Source organism: Zonotrichia albicollis, chromosome 1, assembly GCF_047830755.1.
Source record: "Zonotrichia albicollis isolate bZonAlb1 chromosome 1, bZonAlb1.hap1, whole genome shotgun sequence".
Taxonomy (NCBI): Eukaryota; Metazoa; Chordata; class Aves; order Passeriformes; family Passerellidae; genus Zonotrichia; species Zonotrichia albicollis.
This window is the reverse complement of record NC_133819.1, coordinates 28,854,919-28,870,707: the sequence shown is the minus strand read 5'-3', so window position 1 is coordinate 28,870,707 and position 15,789 is coordinate 28,854,919. Positions and strand designations below refer to the sequence as shown.

Here is a 15,789-nt window from a genome sequence, read left to right as displayed (position 1 = left end):
TTTGTGTATTCAAGGTCAGTTGTACTTGCTACATATAATTCTGGGCATAGTTGTTTAAAGGGTTTATTTTCCTCTTTGTCATACAGAGTTGACAAAGTTCCTCTTTTTCAACAGAGTTGAAATACATACGTGTTTTCACTTTTTAGTGTTTAAATTTCAGGTTATACTGCACCATTGTGTGCAAACTTTTCCCTTGATTTCAGTTGAATTCTCATTATAAATTAATGGTATAATTTAACTCTCTCTCCAGATTTGAAAGCAGTAGGTCCGATGGCTGTAATGTAAATTATAAGTTTGTAGCAACTAAGGGAAAAAAGCAATTTTCTTTTCTTTTTTTTTCCAGATAACAAAATTTGGAAAAAATGAGTCATAGCTGAGTGTTTGAAAATTCAGTTCAGGACATGCAGAACATGAAAGTGATGCTTTCAATTAAAATTTGATGTAGGCTGGAGGATAAACTGCGCTAAGAGTTTCATCTTTGGATCTATATGATCTACAGATTTTCAGAGATTTATAAATATTCCAGAAGATAAATGGATTTTCTAACCTATTAAGAGTGTTGAGAGGTCTTGCATAGTGTGAACTTCACCTGTTTGGCATGCTCAGTGTATCTATTATTCATAATCTGTGTATGACCTGAATATAAGAAAATCCCAAGCATTCCTCACAGAGATACACTGAGAGGACATATCTTATGTTTTAAGGTTAAATTGCCATCTAGAAATAGAAATTGAGTGCACAGTTATTCTAATCAGGTAAGGGGATGGGAAAAGAAATAGAAAAATTTAACTTGGGCTCTGGAATTTACATCAGAACTTCTTCTTGGTTGTTTTTATCATTTTGTTGTTGGTTTGGTTTTGGTTTTTTTTCTCCTAGAATGAGTAAATCAAGAACATGAATATTTAGCAGTGTATGAATAGAAAAGAGATTGCATGCCCCACCAGTAGCATAGTTTTCAGAATCTAGCCAAGAGCACAGATTGAGCCTTTTTGCTACCCTATGCCTATGTAATTGGAAAGACTTTATTTTGACAAACGTGAAACAGTTATAATTACACTAATGTCTGGTTTTAAACGACTGATTAGAACTACTGATTCATTTTAAAGGAAAAAAAAAGTTGTAAGCACTGCTGCTCTGGAGTGGATAAAGGTCACAGAAGTGCTAAAACTTGCTGTAAAGCATTATCTCAACTACTGTCTAAGAATCACAGAGGAACAGGAAGGAGAGCCAAATAATTTTATCTTTATTGTTGAGTGATTCACTGATTCATCCCCGTGGAAACTGTGAATGCCTAATGGTACCTTTGCCGGACAATATTAGCTGTCAAGCTCTGAGAAGCTTTGGTGGAAGGTGTACTAGCAGGGGCAGTACCAATCTCTGGTGGCTTTTGACATTAACTTGTTTTACACTGAAACAATTTTGCTGTGGTAACTCTAGGGAAAGAAGGATATTTTATAGGTTTTCCTAACCTGTAACTAATGAATCATGGGCCTTTGTGGCGTGAAATAGTGTACTGCTGTAAATATAATCAATCTTGTATTACAGCTCTGAAGAGCAGTGCAAGGTAGTGGCAAAAATTGCTGAAGTGGTAGAGAGGTATAGAGCTTATCCTTTTTCCACATGGTTAGATGATCCACTCATTCCCAAGATGGAGGATATAAGTGAAACAAACCTATACATTTAACAGTTTTTCTGTAAGTCCAAAAATGATCAAATTCTTTCTGAACTTTACTCTCTAATTGCTAATACTTTCTTCTTACTCCTCATTATATTTTTTTCCTGAAAATTATGGTAAGCTTTGTTTGTTCAATTTTCTGGACTGTAGCAGCTTCTGCTGTGGATCCAGTGTGGTAGGATTCCTCAGTGTTAAATAGGTTGTATGTTACATTTCCAGAGACATCTGATTGGAAACAGATTACTTGTGTTCTGCTGCTGATGAAAGCATTACATTGTCCTGAAACCACCACTACATGGGCAGACTTCTTCATCCCTAAAAAATAGGTGTAGGATTAAAAAAAATGGTGCTTTTGAAGAGCGTGGTGGGTATTTGGATTTCAGAGCTCTGACAAGCTGTCCTGAAAGTAGGGACAAAGAGTGGGGTATTTGTAGGCTTTTGGACTTCTTTTTAGTCTTCCATCAATATTCCTTTGAAAGCTTTATGGTTTGCTGGTTCCAAATATCTTGGTAATGGCACATGTACCCCTGCTTTTGGCTGGCATCAAGTCATGATACAGTCTGGAAAGCATATATTTTTTTCTCGGTATTGCCAAAATATACCTTTTTGTCTGTGTGGTTCCCCAGAATGTTTGGAGTACATTTTGAAGCTGATGAAGCAAGTGTAGTCCTGGAAGAAGTCAAGCCGGCAGTTTGTGATGAATGTTTATTGTTGGATTTGGATGATTAGATACTTAAAATATTAATCCTGTGTTTCATTTAGGTGATCAGAAAATAGTTTCTAAAGCAACCACTGTTGAATAATGATAGCTGCAGCCAAGGGAGAGTAGCATTGTACCTTATGCAGGCTTACCAACATTTGTGACCAATTGTGTGTTACCCTATGTTGGGTGAGATCACAGAGAAGGGCCTTTTGGTAGTTCTCATGAAGACAGGTCCTCTCCATAGGGTAACAAAATAAATTCACACACCAAATTAGCTGTTAGGGTGATGGTGTGGAAAAGGGGCAGTTGTACTCTCTGGCTAAGATGTCTCATTGGAGGCACTGTGGCAGGGTAGTTGCTGAGTGAACCTTTCACATAATGCAGCTTGTTTGGAGGGTTTATGGCTAATCTGGTCATTAAACAAAAATGTTAATATTTGCCCTTTCTTTGAAACTCAGGCTTAGTTGTTTTGTGTTTTGTTTGGAGTTGGTTTTTTTATGAAAAAGAGATGTATTTGTTGTGTTTTCTAATTGAGCTTCCTTCTCTCCTGTATTCTTTTCAGTTATGTTTCGCTTGTATGATACAGATGGGAATGGATACCTGGATAGTTCGGTAATGTTTTTTTCTGTACTGCATTGTAAGAGTATGTCAACCTGGCAAAACTATACAAAACTGCATTAATTCTAATCAAGTTTATATTTATCCTGAGTTATTAGAAGCAGTATAAAATATAGTCAATAAAAATTAATTCATTTGAAAATTAATGCTTAAGTTTTCTTTTTCAATGAGAAATTCTGCTTCTACAACCGTATAAATTTTCAGTTGCTGACACTGCTGTCATGGAGTTCTGTTCTATAGTCTTCTGAGTTTTAATGATACTACTGTAGGGGACACATTAATATGATTCCAGTAATTCTGGTATGCTGCTGGGAGATGTGTATGAAACCACAATTTTTAAAGATTTCATTAAAAAGGTGAAGTATGAGAGTCACACAGTGGATTTATGTGGAGAGATTTCACAACTTCCATGTTTTTATGAAGAATGGAGGAACATAGGGAATTAAGGGCAAAGTTTTGAGGAGTAGGCCAACCAAATGTTTGAAGAAAAGTCAGAGATATGGAAATAATTTTAAAAGATGTAATATTTTTTGCTGGTACCTAACAGAAACAAGTGTTTTATTAGCAGTGTTCTTTTTTTTTTCTTTGGGTTTTTTTCCCATGTTCTTTTTGTATATTCTGGAAGGAGGACAGCATAGAATGGATTGGTAAGGAAGAGGAAGTGATTCCCATAAGTTGTAGGGAAATAGGGCAGCAAAATTCTATATGGATGTAAAATAAATATGGCACCATAATATTAGGCAATATCACGTTTAGTTAGATGCCTGGATACAAATGAGAATTTAGAATGGTCCTAGATAAGCATTTGAGCATGTTTACAAAGCAAAAGTGTATATATAATTATAGAAGAGCCCTAGTGATACATGATCAAGGCAATACTATAGTGGTAAGAAAATAAATCTGTAGTAGTTTACAGAATCCACTCTATGCCTTATTTCTGTTAGAAATTTATGATTTATACAATTACTGTAAAAATAGTTTTAATAATTTTAATTGTTTTTTTAGTGGTTTTTCCTTCACTCAGATTAGAGTGATGGAATTTAAATATCATTACATGATCTTTTCACAGGCTGGAAATTGGATCTATGAAAACATAGGTGCTTGAAAGATAACTAGGAAGGGAGAATCTCTGACTACTTTCAATTACTTTGATTTTGGGGGGCTGTATTTTGCCTCCCTGAATGCTTTGTAGTCTGTGTAGAACCTTTTGCTAGTAAACAAATTCACTTGAGAATACAGCTTCGAGTGAAAAGAGCATTTCATGAGGGATGTTGATGAAATAGTGTCACTGAATGCAATATAGTTGACTTACTAGTTTCTTGCAGTAGAACTTTTCTTTTAAACTTGCATTAAGTATCATGCATTTTCTTTCATCTCTAGGAGCTGGAAAACATCATTGCTCAAATGATGCATGTTGCAGAATACCTTGAATGGGATATTACTGAATTAAGCCCGGTATGTATCCAGTGACCACAATTTTTTAATGTTGCTAGAAACAGCTATCATAATTTTGTGATATTTCATATCCACATGGCTTTCCATGGGTGAGTATGGTAGAAATAAGAAAAGCCTGTGTTCCACTATGAATTAGCATTGTGAATTAGCACTGTTACCGGTATTTTGCTGTTTAAATCTGATCTATGAAATGTTCAGTGAATGTAATAATTAACTTCCATAACATAACTGGTTTGTCTCTGAAAATTTCTTAAGAGTGAGTGCACAAAGGACACAAGTTGATTTGGGACATTTAGGTGTTAATAAAATGTAAATGTGAGTATGGGACTTTATTTTCTGAACTGCCTATGCTCGTTTGACTACAGCTACCATGCAAGTAATATTTTTCTTATTTTTTGTATGAGAAAATTGGAGATCTGCACATGTCCTAGCAAGTTCCTGTATTAGAATATAGTAATAATAAATTAGAACTTATGAGATTTTTCATTAAATTGTAGATTCTTCATGAAATGATGGAAGAAATTGACTATGATCATGATGGCACTGTTTCCCTGGAAGAGTGGATCCAAGGAGGAATGACAACAATCCCACTCTTGGTCCTTCTTGGGTTAGAAAATGTAGGTATTAAATTTCTGCTTACATGTTGACTGTGGCCTTCAGGTTAGTTTCTCTGTGGCCTATATAAAGGATGACTTTGCTTTACTCCTCTTTACTATGGCTGAATGACATGCAAAGAACAAAGTGTCATCAACACCACAGAACCACCGGCAAGTTTAAAGCACCACCTACTAAGCTGGCTCTGGAGCTGGAAGTTATAAAAAGCTGAATAATTTTTCCTGCTAACAAAATGTTAATTCCAAGCTGCAGTATTTTCTGCTAAGTGTGTTTTCCTGCCCATGTATATGTTACAGCAGGCTTGGAGTAGTGTCTAAGCTTCTCAGCATGGTACTGGGTTGTGTGGCCTAAGTACTGAGTACAGAGCAATCCAGGTTGGAAAGAACTTTTGGGGATCTTCCGTTCCAGTCCCTAATTAAAGGCAGTACCACAGACTGAGTTATCTCAATCAGAGCCCTGTCAAGCCTGGATGGTTCCAGTGAGGTGGATTCTACCGGTACTGTGGGCAAACTTTCCTTGTGTTAATTGTTCTCAAGGGAAAAAGTTTTAGTTCATGTGTGCAGATGGAATTTATTCTGCAGCAATTATTGGTTGCTCATCTTCTGTCATAATACATCCCTATGAAGATCTGTCTCTGTAACTACATTAGTAAAGTATAGTAAGAAGCAATATCGAGGGGGACGCTTACACCAACAGACAGAGTATTGTGAAAGATGAGCTTATGTTCTCTGCATTTACAACCTCACGTTAAAGGTAATACAGATGTAGTAGGATCAATTTTCTACCAGTTCAATGCAGCTGTTTCAAGGTTGGCATGTTGTCAGTGCCACCTGCTGTCCTATACTTGAGCTAATTTTGAACTCCTCTAATGAAGCATGGGTTTCAACTGCATTTCTGCTATTCGAAAGAAAGCCTTTTAATCTCTTTTTAATCTATTTTCTTAACTAATTTTCACATATTGAAAATTGTAAATAATATTTATTTTCTCCATTTAGTGCAATCTAGACTGCTCTATTTGTTCTATGCTATTTTATTTGCATGAAGAATGCTCAGATTGATACTTTGTGTAGGGGAATATGTATCAAATGAGTTTATTGAATGAAAGAGATATGTTTTGAAAAATCTGATTAATTAAATTACAAGTAAAATATCTGAATTGAAGACAACTTTCAATGTGTCTGGATCACTGTAGTACTAATTCCTTAATTCTATATGTGAGATGGAGTAAGAAAAATGTTAAATTACTGTCATAAAAAAGCAGATCTTTATCAGGGTGAATTCTTTTATTTCCACAGAATTACTCTAAACAAAGGCCTGGAAATGTTCTGAAACAAGCATCATAGCAGATAACTGATAGTGATTTTCAGTACAGATTTTTCTTTCATCACAGGTAGCATAGGTGTTCTGGGAGTATTTTTCAGTCTCTACATTTCCTAATTTGAAACTCCTAAATTATGGCATAAATTAATGCAGATCATTCTGTAGAGTTTATTTTCATATTAAAGCAAAAGCTGTTAGAAAGAAGCTGTGTTTTCAAGCATTTTATCCTTTTGAATATTTTTACTAGTTTTTAGATATTTATTGTGCTGTGCATAGCTTTACTGTGGAAATACTAAGAATGCATAAATAGTGCTCAGAGTTCTACAATCTGTTATTGGCATGGGTCAGTGTTTCTGTCATCAAGAGTATTCCTAGTATTTGATGCATTTAAAAGACAGAAATGTGCAGTCGTGGAAGAAATACTATAATAGCATGCAAAATGTCTTATTATCAATAAGCATAGTTTATGTAAGCTCCATTACCTATATGTGAGCTGATTTGCTAGTAATTTTCTAATGATTCACTAGGACAAGATGCTGCCTTTTAAAAGGGCTCCTATTTTCCTTTTTATGTTTAAAACTGCTTATTAAACCATCACATTATATGTAGAGAAAAGCAAAATTAAACCAGCATTAAACCAGCAAAAATACACTACTTCCATTTGTTCATAGTTGAATAAAATTGTATTTTAGGACATTGAAAAGTGAAATCAATACTAATGCCTGTCTGTTATTTAGTGTAAACTGATAGCATGATTTTGATGGTTTTGCAGCATCTAATGTATTATCCAAGCTCTTCATTCCATTGCATCAATCCCATTAGTGGGATGCTCTTATTTCTTTTTGCATGCCATTGTTAGATTTTGCAAACCTAGCTTCCCAGGACTCTGCTTTCTGAGTGTCTATCTACTTCCTCTTAGTTATGGTAATGAAAAATAAGATAATAATCTTTTGGACTCACTAATAAAATTCAAAAGTGCTAAAATCTTAAGGTTTTCCTCAAACTGATTAGTATGTGAAAATAAGGGGCATAACCTACTGGATTATGCTGTTTAGACACGTCCAAGTAATCTTCATATGTTGTAAATCAGAGGGAAAAAACCCAACGAAAAAACCTGTCCCCGCCCAATTCCAAAGCAAAACCACGAAAAACCCCTAACAAAACCCATACCCACGAAGAACCCACAACCAAACTATTCTGTCACCTTCTGTATTGAACTCGTGATGACAAAAATTTTAAATCCAAGACATCAATTCAGAGCTTGTCCAGTATGACAGTGACAAAAAACTGTCATTATAGTTTATTTAAATAAATGATGATATGAGTGGAATATTTAATTTGTTTTGGGTTGGGGTCCATTAACACTGTAATGTACTTGACTGTTGTATAGAGCTTGTATGAAGATTTTCAGCTGGTCTCATTTGATATGCTAATATCAGTGAAACTATGATAATTTAGTTCAGTTGCAGATTTTCATAGTACTTCCAGAATTGAGCTACATTGTTTGTACTTAATCCTTAGTTTCCTATAATAGCTCTATACAAAGGTCAGATGTAATGGAAAAGTTCTATACTACATTTAAAGCCTTTCAATCAGTTTTTATTTCATGCTGTGGTAGATGATTAGATGCTAGTCAGAATGATTTAAAAATAAGGAGCATTCAAGTGAAGTATGGAAGTATATGATTTAAAAATAGAGGAATAAACAAGCCAGTGTTTATGAGCAGTGGGGTTGAGATAGCCTAACCTGTCACAGGTTTGTGGCCTTTGCCCCCTGACCTTATCAGTAATCCCCTTCAGAGAGAGACAAGAGTGTTAGGCTGTAACTACAAGCATTTACCAGCCACCTGTTACCAAGTCAGAGAATTAACAAGGAAATCTGCCTCATTTCCCTTTTGCTTTTTCTCAATCTCTCTCTCTCTGTCTCTCTGCTTCCCCCCTCCCCAACATTTTCAGACTTCCATGAAATTTATAGTGCCCTTCAAATTTATTTGAGATTACTAAACTAATTTAAAAGTTGCTGGTGCAGTTTAGAGTGATGAAGATAATGGGACAAAGAGCATTAAAAAGTCTAATTTCCCTAGGAAATCAACCTTAATATCCAGTTTGTTTTAGTTTGCTGGACTTTATGTTCTGTTTCCTCCTAAGATTTGATTTTGGAGTTCTTATGAAGGTAGACTTTAGAAATACAGAATTCTGTGTCTGAGAATGTTCCAGGATAGAAATTATGTATTTGATTTTTTGGTGCTTTTGAAGGTAGTTGATATTCTAAATGAGCAATTTGGATACAAGATAAGGAACTTAAATAAGAGCTTAATTGGTTCTTTTTCTGTAAGGGTTCTGAGATAGATACATGTACTATTTGGCAATTTGTTTCAGAAGAAAAGCTCTTGGCTGTATTACACATGTATAATCCATTTGTAATTGGGTGACTACCCTTTTTCTCATTAGCACTGTCTAAATGTGTTCTATATGACATCTATTGAAATCCTTGTTGCTAAGACAGAGTAATTCTTACTCTGATGTTTAGTTTTTTCAGTTCATGTAAATTCTCATGTAAAGCGAGAATTTCGTGAAGAAAAAGAAAATGTTATCTATGTAGGAAATTGTTAATTATGTGGTTTAATTTTTAGTAATAAATATATGAGCTATTTTTTGCTGAGTGTCACACTTCAGTCTGGAGTTTTCACAGTCCTCATCAACCTTCCAAATTTTTTTTTACATCTTAATGTGGAGAGCTTTAATGTGGAGAGCTTTATTAATAGTTGGTTAGCTGAGAAAGGCCATGCTGACATATTGCCACTGGTCAAGCTGAGAAATCAGCAGTCAGCAAGCTGAAAGGAGATGTCAGCAAATGTCACCCAAACAGAAATTGGACAGAGACATCCCCTGCAGTACTCCTGATTCTTCTGGGAAGTGTTCTTTTGCACATTAGTGAACACTAGGCTATTTATTCTACTTCTCCACGGTAGAAACCTTTGAAGTTTCTGACATTTTTATTTGCTTCTGCATTAATTTAAAGAGATTAACATTGTAAGAGAAGGTAAAGAGTTAGCTCATTGACTGTCCTAGCATCACTTAAAATTTCTTTTGTAATCTGTGCACGAAAGGCTTCTTAATGATGGATTTTGTCAGCCATAAGCATTGTACTCTGCTCTTTGGTAGGTGTTGCACAATATTATTCCACCATGATTTGATAGAAGCACTTGATTTCTCTATTAGAGTAATTGCATGCCAGATATTTGGTCTCACTTTTCCTGTAACAAATGATTACTGCTGTCAGTGGTAGCATAAAAAGGAAGTAGAAACTGCAAGTTCAGAAGTGCTAGTGTTTAAAGAAATGCTGTATTTTAGGGAAGTATTTTATTCCCTCTCCACTGGCCACTAGATGTCACGGTTGCACTGTACCTGGTACTGTAGAGTTGCTGAACACAGCTGCCCTAAGGTGAGAGAGAAGTTTAAAACCTGCAAATGCTGCATAAAGTCAGCAATAACTTGAATTGAAGCAAATATATATTTCTTTTAAATCACTAATTGTAACTTCCAACCCAGTTCACCTTTTAAATCAAGGTAAATTTTGGTGGGACAAACATTTGTGTTGAATTGAGACTATATTTCAATTAAAGCATAAGGATATGCTCCTAAAATTTTCCTTTGGATCCTCAGACAGCAAATACTATGCAATTGTACTCAAAAAATGAAAAAGAAATTTTAAACTCTTTTGATTAAATGTGGGATAGAATGTTTCAGTGGGAGTCCACACTTGGGAATAGTGCTTCTTACAGTGTATATTTCATTTTTGTTGCCATGCTTCTTGAGTTGTATGTTAAAATGGAACCAAACTAGAGACCTGCAAACATTTGTTACACCGTGATTAATTCCTTCAAGCCGGAGCTTGAAATGACCCCTCAACACCTGGGCAGTTTCATAGACTTCAATTTCTTTTGTTCAGCGAGGAAGAAAGACAGTCAAGCCTTTCTTTGTCTTGAGTGACATTTCTGTAAGTCTTTTCTGAAGTCTGAGTTTTCTGGAAGGCCGAAGTTCCGATGCACTGTGCGCTATTTCCATACCGGCGGACGGCACACTCGAGCCCCCTGAGCTGTAGCTCGCTCCCTTTGTGCCAGCTCGTTCCCAGCTGGAAGCAGAGTCCCCGTGAGGGATGAAGGAGCTGTTGTGCCGCTCTGCTGTGGTGTCAGGGCCCGCTGAGGGCGCGGTGTGCCCTCTGAGGGTGCGGTGTGCCCGTAGAGGCCGCCGTGTCCCCGCTGATGAGGGCGCGGTGTGCCCGCCGATGAGGGCACGGTGTCCCGCGAAGGGTGCGGTGTGCCTGCCGATGAGAGCGCGGTGTCCCCGCTGAGGGCGCGGTGTCCCCGCTGAGGAGGGCACGCTGGCTGGAGCCGAGGCGCTGCTCGGCCCGGCCCTGTCCGCGCTGCCCTGCGGCAACTTCGCAAATGCCTTTCCTTACCACAGCCCCGCTTTCCCTTTTGTTTTCCCTCCAGGTTGAAAAAAACCCGGGAAAAGTAAGGAGTAACTAACCTCTTCTGTGTATAGGGTGTAAAATAAATGGTGTTTCACGCAGGTATACAGATTTACCCTTATTTACAACTTGATTTCTGCAGCATCTAAGTCTCTGCAGATGGCAGACGGTTATAGATTTTGGACAGGGCAACTCTATACTGTGGCTATTTATGAAGCTTTTTTAAACCATTTAATTATCCCTCCTGTGCTCCCTTTTCTGTTTCTGGATGAGTGAAGGGATGAAGGCTGTAGAAGATTTTTGCTTTGATTTCTCAAACACGTGCACATACACAGTATCTCAGAAATTAGGAGTGACCATCCCAAACAGTGTGTCCCTTGAGTCAGATTACTCCCTCTCCACTTGACCAAAAACAGACTTAAAATCCTTTCTTCCCAAAGCAAATTGAACGAAGCAAAACGTGATACCAATTGTTTGCTAAGAGCCAACCAAAGAGTATAGAATGTAATGACATTTGTTTTAATCTGTGTTTACTGCATAGATTAATGGAAACTCTTCTCACCTTCCCACTGATGGAACAATACTTAAAAATCAATAATAAAATTGTCTTGAACAAGTCAAGCAAATATTTTTAAAATAAATGGAAACAAATCAGTGAAAGAATAACAGCTTCTCCATGATATCCTTCTCACTTGGATGCTTGTTCCTAACTCTTCTCATAGAAAAAAAACTGAATATTCTGGTATTTTAGATGCTCTGTAGCTATTTTAAGAGGGTACGTTTACTGGGATCAAAATTTATCAGGTATTTCATTACTTCTTTTAAGTCTTAGAATCTTGAAGATCTCTTTGTTTACCTTCTACACATATCTAAATATTCACAGATATCTACATATATATTATACAATATCTACAAATATCTAAAAAGCTGGCATAAGTTAATATTAAACTAGGTTAGGGATGTGTAGCTAAAGTCGGATAGCATAAAATTTTCCACTAGTTCTAAGGTTGGCTCTTTTATGGTTGACACGCTTTTTAAGGTCAGGTAGCTTTGGCAGTCAAATCCATGGTAGCAGGGTCAGGACCATGAGTTAAGAGAACCATTGTTAACAAAATAAATGTTACTATTGTCATTATGTTTAAAAGTCTGGGTATGACATATGGAGGCTTGATTTTCAGTGATGTGTAAAATGAAGTGAGGAAGAGATTTTTACTGTACCTGCCCTGCTTTGCGATCTTAATGTCTGTTTTTAAACTCTTTCTCAGGATATGGAAGCAAAACGAGTTAATGTCAGTAAATGCACTGATGTGTCAGAATTGTGGATTTTATTCATACTTAAAGACTTGCATTGAGGTGGCTTTGTTTCATATTATGTCTCTTTTTTTTCTCTTGGCAGTGTTTTAAAAAGTTATGTGCATACATAATCATATGCAGGACTTTATTGCTTATTTTTGGCAGTGCACAAGAGCAAAAATTTAATTTGCTCTTTTCCAAAAGTGCATTGTGTTTATGTAATGGATTTGCATCAGTTGCAGTCTGTAACACAGCTAAGTGTTTTAATTGGCAGAACACCCACATCAAGACTTGTTTGTTTTTCTGATAAGGAAAATGCCAGCTAAGTTAGACCATATGTTCTGTTCAAATAAGAAGCGACATATTCACATATAATGGTCATTCTTTAAAAATGAAATTAAAATGAAAAAGTACTACAAAATTAATGTGGAAGAGAAGGAAGTTTATGCATAAGTTTGAATTTCTGTTAATTTTCCTAAACAGCAAGCATTTTGCTAAGTAGGGCTGGTCAGCTTACATTTTAAGTGCTTGTGGTTTATGATTTATGTGTTGATGACCTGAGTGATGTTAAAATTGAAGTGTACATTGTCTGCTGTTTTTTCCTCAGAAGGATTTATATGGTCTTTGCTGTCTAATGAATAATTGCCTACTTTCAGAAGGCTTGAAATTCACATACTATATTGTAGTTTAACAATAATTCAAAAATGTGTGGAATATGATAGTAAGATGAGAAGAAAAATAGAAGTTAGAGAGCTCTGTTTAATGGAATACATCCTCTTCAGCTGCCAGTCATGAAGGAGCTTGACAGGCTTCTAGTGCTTCACAGCTGCAGAATCTATTTCTGCTTCTTCAGGGGAAATTGGAAAACTTCCACACTCTTTGCCAGCCTGAGAATCCCACATTAGGCATCTGCTGTGCTTTTGCTGCAGAAAGGGGACCCTGACATTGCCCAGCTGTCAGAGATGGCATTTGAACTCCTGCTCGTAATATTGGGGCAGCTATTACTTATGCTCTGATCCTGATATACTAGAGAAAAAAGGTACATTTTAATGGACTTCAGGTTTTTTTGTTCCTAGGTAACTTGTAGGAAATTTTCAAAGTTATATTCTGGCTTAGACCTAGCTTTGAGCCAAACATTCTTAATTTCTTGGAGTGCTGATTTTGCTTCAGGATTTTTCTTTTTTGCCCACAAGGATGATGAAGTCTTCATTGTATTTGATTTGCATCAACTTCTAATTCTAGAACAGAGAAATGTGGATTCTTGAAGGACTTAACTTATACAGTTTACGCTAATTTAGGACGAAGCTAAATTTTTATTAACATTTATGCTCACCAATGTACATTGACTATTCTTGTCAGTGAAAAATATAATATTATTGAAAATCTAGTCAGGAATCGTGTGTATACGTGATGACAAGTAGTAGTAGTTTGATTTGAGAAATCAGAAACTGGGTAAGAACCAGCTGCTGACGTGGTATCTGAGAAACAGAGATTGCTGTGACTTGCTTTAGCTGTATGGCAATTTCTTTTCGGCAATGACATGACCAAGAAGACTATACAGTTTCAGCAATACACAAGGAAACAGCTGATGGACATTAACTGTCTGTGTTCCATTGGATGTTATATTTGGTAAAAGAGAAATTAGGGTTTCTTTAAAAAAATCTGGTGGTATTGTGTTAGGTTAATCTAGGTTTTTTTAGAATCAAAACCTCTGATGATTTTAGAAAGGAAAAAGCCTCATGGCCACTATTGCCAAGAAGCCAGGAGTTTACAGGATTAATTTAGCGTCTGTACCAACTGCACATAATTTTTTAAACCTTCAAAAAACAGAAAGGCCCCTGAAGGATTCCATGAAGAAGGAAGAGGAGAATCATCCAACAGAAAGCTTAGTTTCATAAAATGAATGATTTGATAATATTTTAGAGATTCACGTAAATTACAGTGGGCCCCTATGTAGTAAGTGCCAGTGAGTTGATCAGTTTATTCATGAAAGATTTGAGAATAGTGCAACAGCTGACTGAAAAAATTTACCTTAAATGTAAAACTCTTGGAGAAGAGGCCTAAGATGTAAATCTTACCTTAAATACATGGGTTTTGATAGATAATTGGCAGTATAGATTATCTTAATTTAATGCTGGGAATAGTCAATGTGGTATGGTTGGTTTTCCTGTTTCACTTATGTGATATATGTAACTAATTCTGACAGTCATTAAGAATGTTTGTGTGGTTTTAGAAAACCCTTTCTGTTATTTGTTTTGGGGAGTTTTATCTTCTGACCTACAGCACCATAATTTTAGGATAATTCTAGGGAAAAAAATTAATACTAGTTGTAATTTAATATCAGCCTAGTTGTATTTATATCATTGTGTTGCAGTGGTGACAGCAGCCTTCTGGATTTTTTTCTGAGTTGTTTTTGAAACACATGGATATCCATGAGCTTCTGAAGAATTTTTTTTATTATATCATTGCCTGTGTATTTAGAATAATTATGCTATGATCTGGTGCCGAGTCTTAAATGAAGTAACAGCTTGTCTTTTATGTTCTTGAGTAAATCACCAATTTTTATTGGCACTTATATATTTCACTGTTTATTTTATTAAGTGAAATCTGTTTCTCTTATGTCCTGTGCAGAATGTGAAAGATGATGGGCAGCATGTATGGAGATTGAAACACTTCAACAAGCCTGCCTACTGTAATCTTTGTTTGAACATGCTGATCGGAGTGGGCAAGCAAGGTCTCTGCTGTTCTTGTGAGTACGAGCATTTCCATGTCCGTTTGTCCGTTTGCTTGCATGTCTGTTCCTAGAAATGTTGGTCTTGCTGTGTAGCAAAGAACTAATAGCATCCCCTTACAAAATCATTGCCACCACAGTAGTGTCTCCCCCTCCTCTTCTCTTCTTAAGTGCCCATGGTTCTTTTAGTTTTTCAAGAGATTTGGCTGTAAAATGTGGTGTTTGAGGGAGTTTTCTGCTTTCAAAGGGTTATCACTGTTAGATCCCTTTGGAGTCCATTGCCCTTTTTTTCTTTACTGCTATTGCTGCTTTATTTTTTATTAGAGAGTATCAGACTTAGGTTTTAACTTTATACTTTTGTTACTCCTCTTTTGTTTTTACTAATTTTTGTACCATAGGTATCAACTTGACAAAGATCTAAGTCCTGTGGTTTCTAATTGAAATTTTGCACAGAATTGTTTTGTTAATGATGAAGGTGAAAATTCCAGTTTCCAGAAATCAAGTTTCTGTAACAGTTCTAAAGTTTTGTATAGTTGCTGGTTTTGTAGTCATAAATCTCAATCCATGTATTTCACTGATTATATATTTTAAGAAAAGGAGCACAGAAAAGCTACTGCATTTAATTTAACTTTCATTAGGCTATTAGATGCCATTACTACGTTTCAGTTCTTTGAAACTGCAGTATCTATGCATTTCCTAATCACCTGTGCTTCACCACCTCTTAACATGTCTTTGAGAAACCAAGGCTTGCTGAAAGGTACCTTATCTCCATTTGAAAGTTTCCAGAAATGGAAGATCCATATCTTCCTTTTGTGTCATGTTCCAGTCATTGATCTTTTTTTAAGACTTGTTTTCTGATTTGAAGATGTCTGGTGGATGATTCCAGTGGTTGGTTCATGTTATGCC

General features: G+C 36.1%; 1 protein-coding gene across 9 annotated transcripts in view; it reads left to right on the top strand.

Moving 5' to 3' along the window:
• The window catches only part of DGKB (diacylglycerol kinase beta), a 389,837-nt gene that overhangs the window by 143,671 nt on the left and 230,377 nt on the right, over positions 1-15,789 (top strand). For all 9 annotated transcript variants that reach the window (XM_074536770.1, XM_026798569.2, XM_005480832.4 and 6 more), the window contains 4 exons: positions 2,941-2,990; positions 4,377-4,451; positions 4,949-5,068; positions 14,784-14,901. In XM_074536770.1, the coding sequence (XP_074392871.1) occupies positions 2,941-2,990; positions 4,377-4,451; positions 4,949-5,068; positions 14,784-14,901 (363 nt within the window). The remainder of the gene's footprint in view (positions 1-2,940; positions 2,991-4,376; positions 4,452-4,948; positions 5,069-14,783; positions 14,902-15,789) is intronic.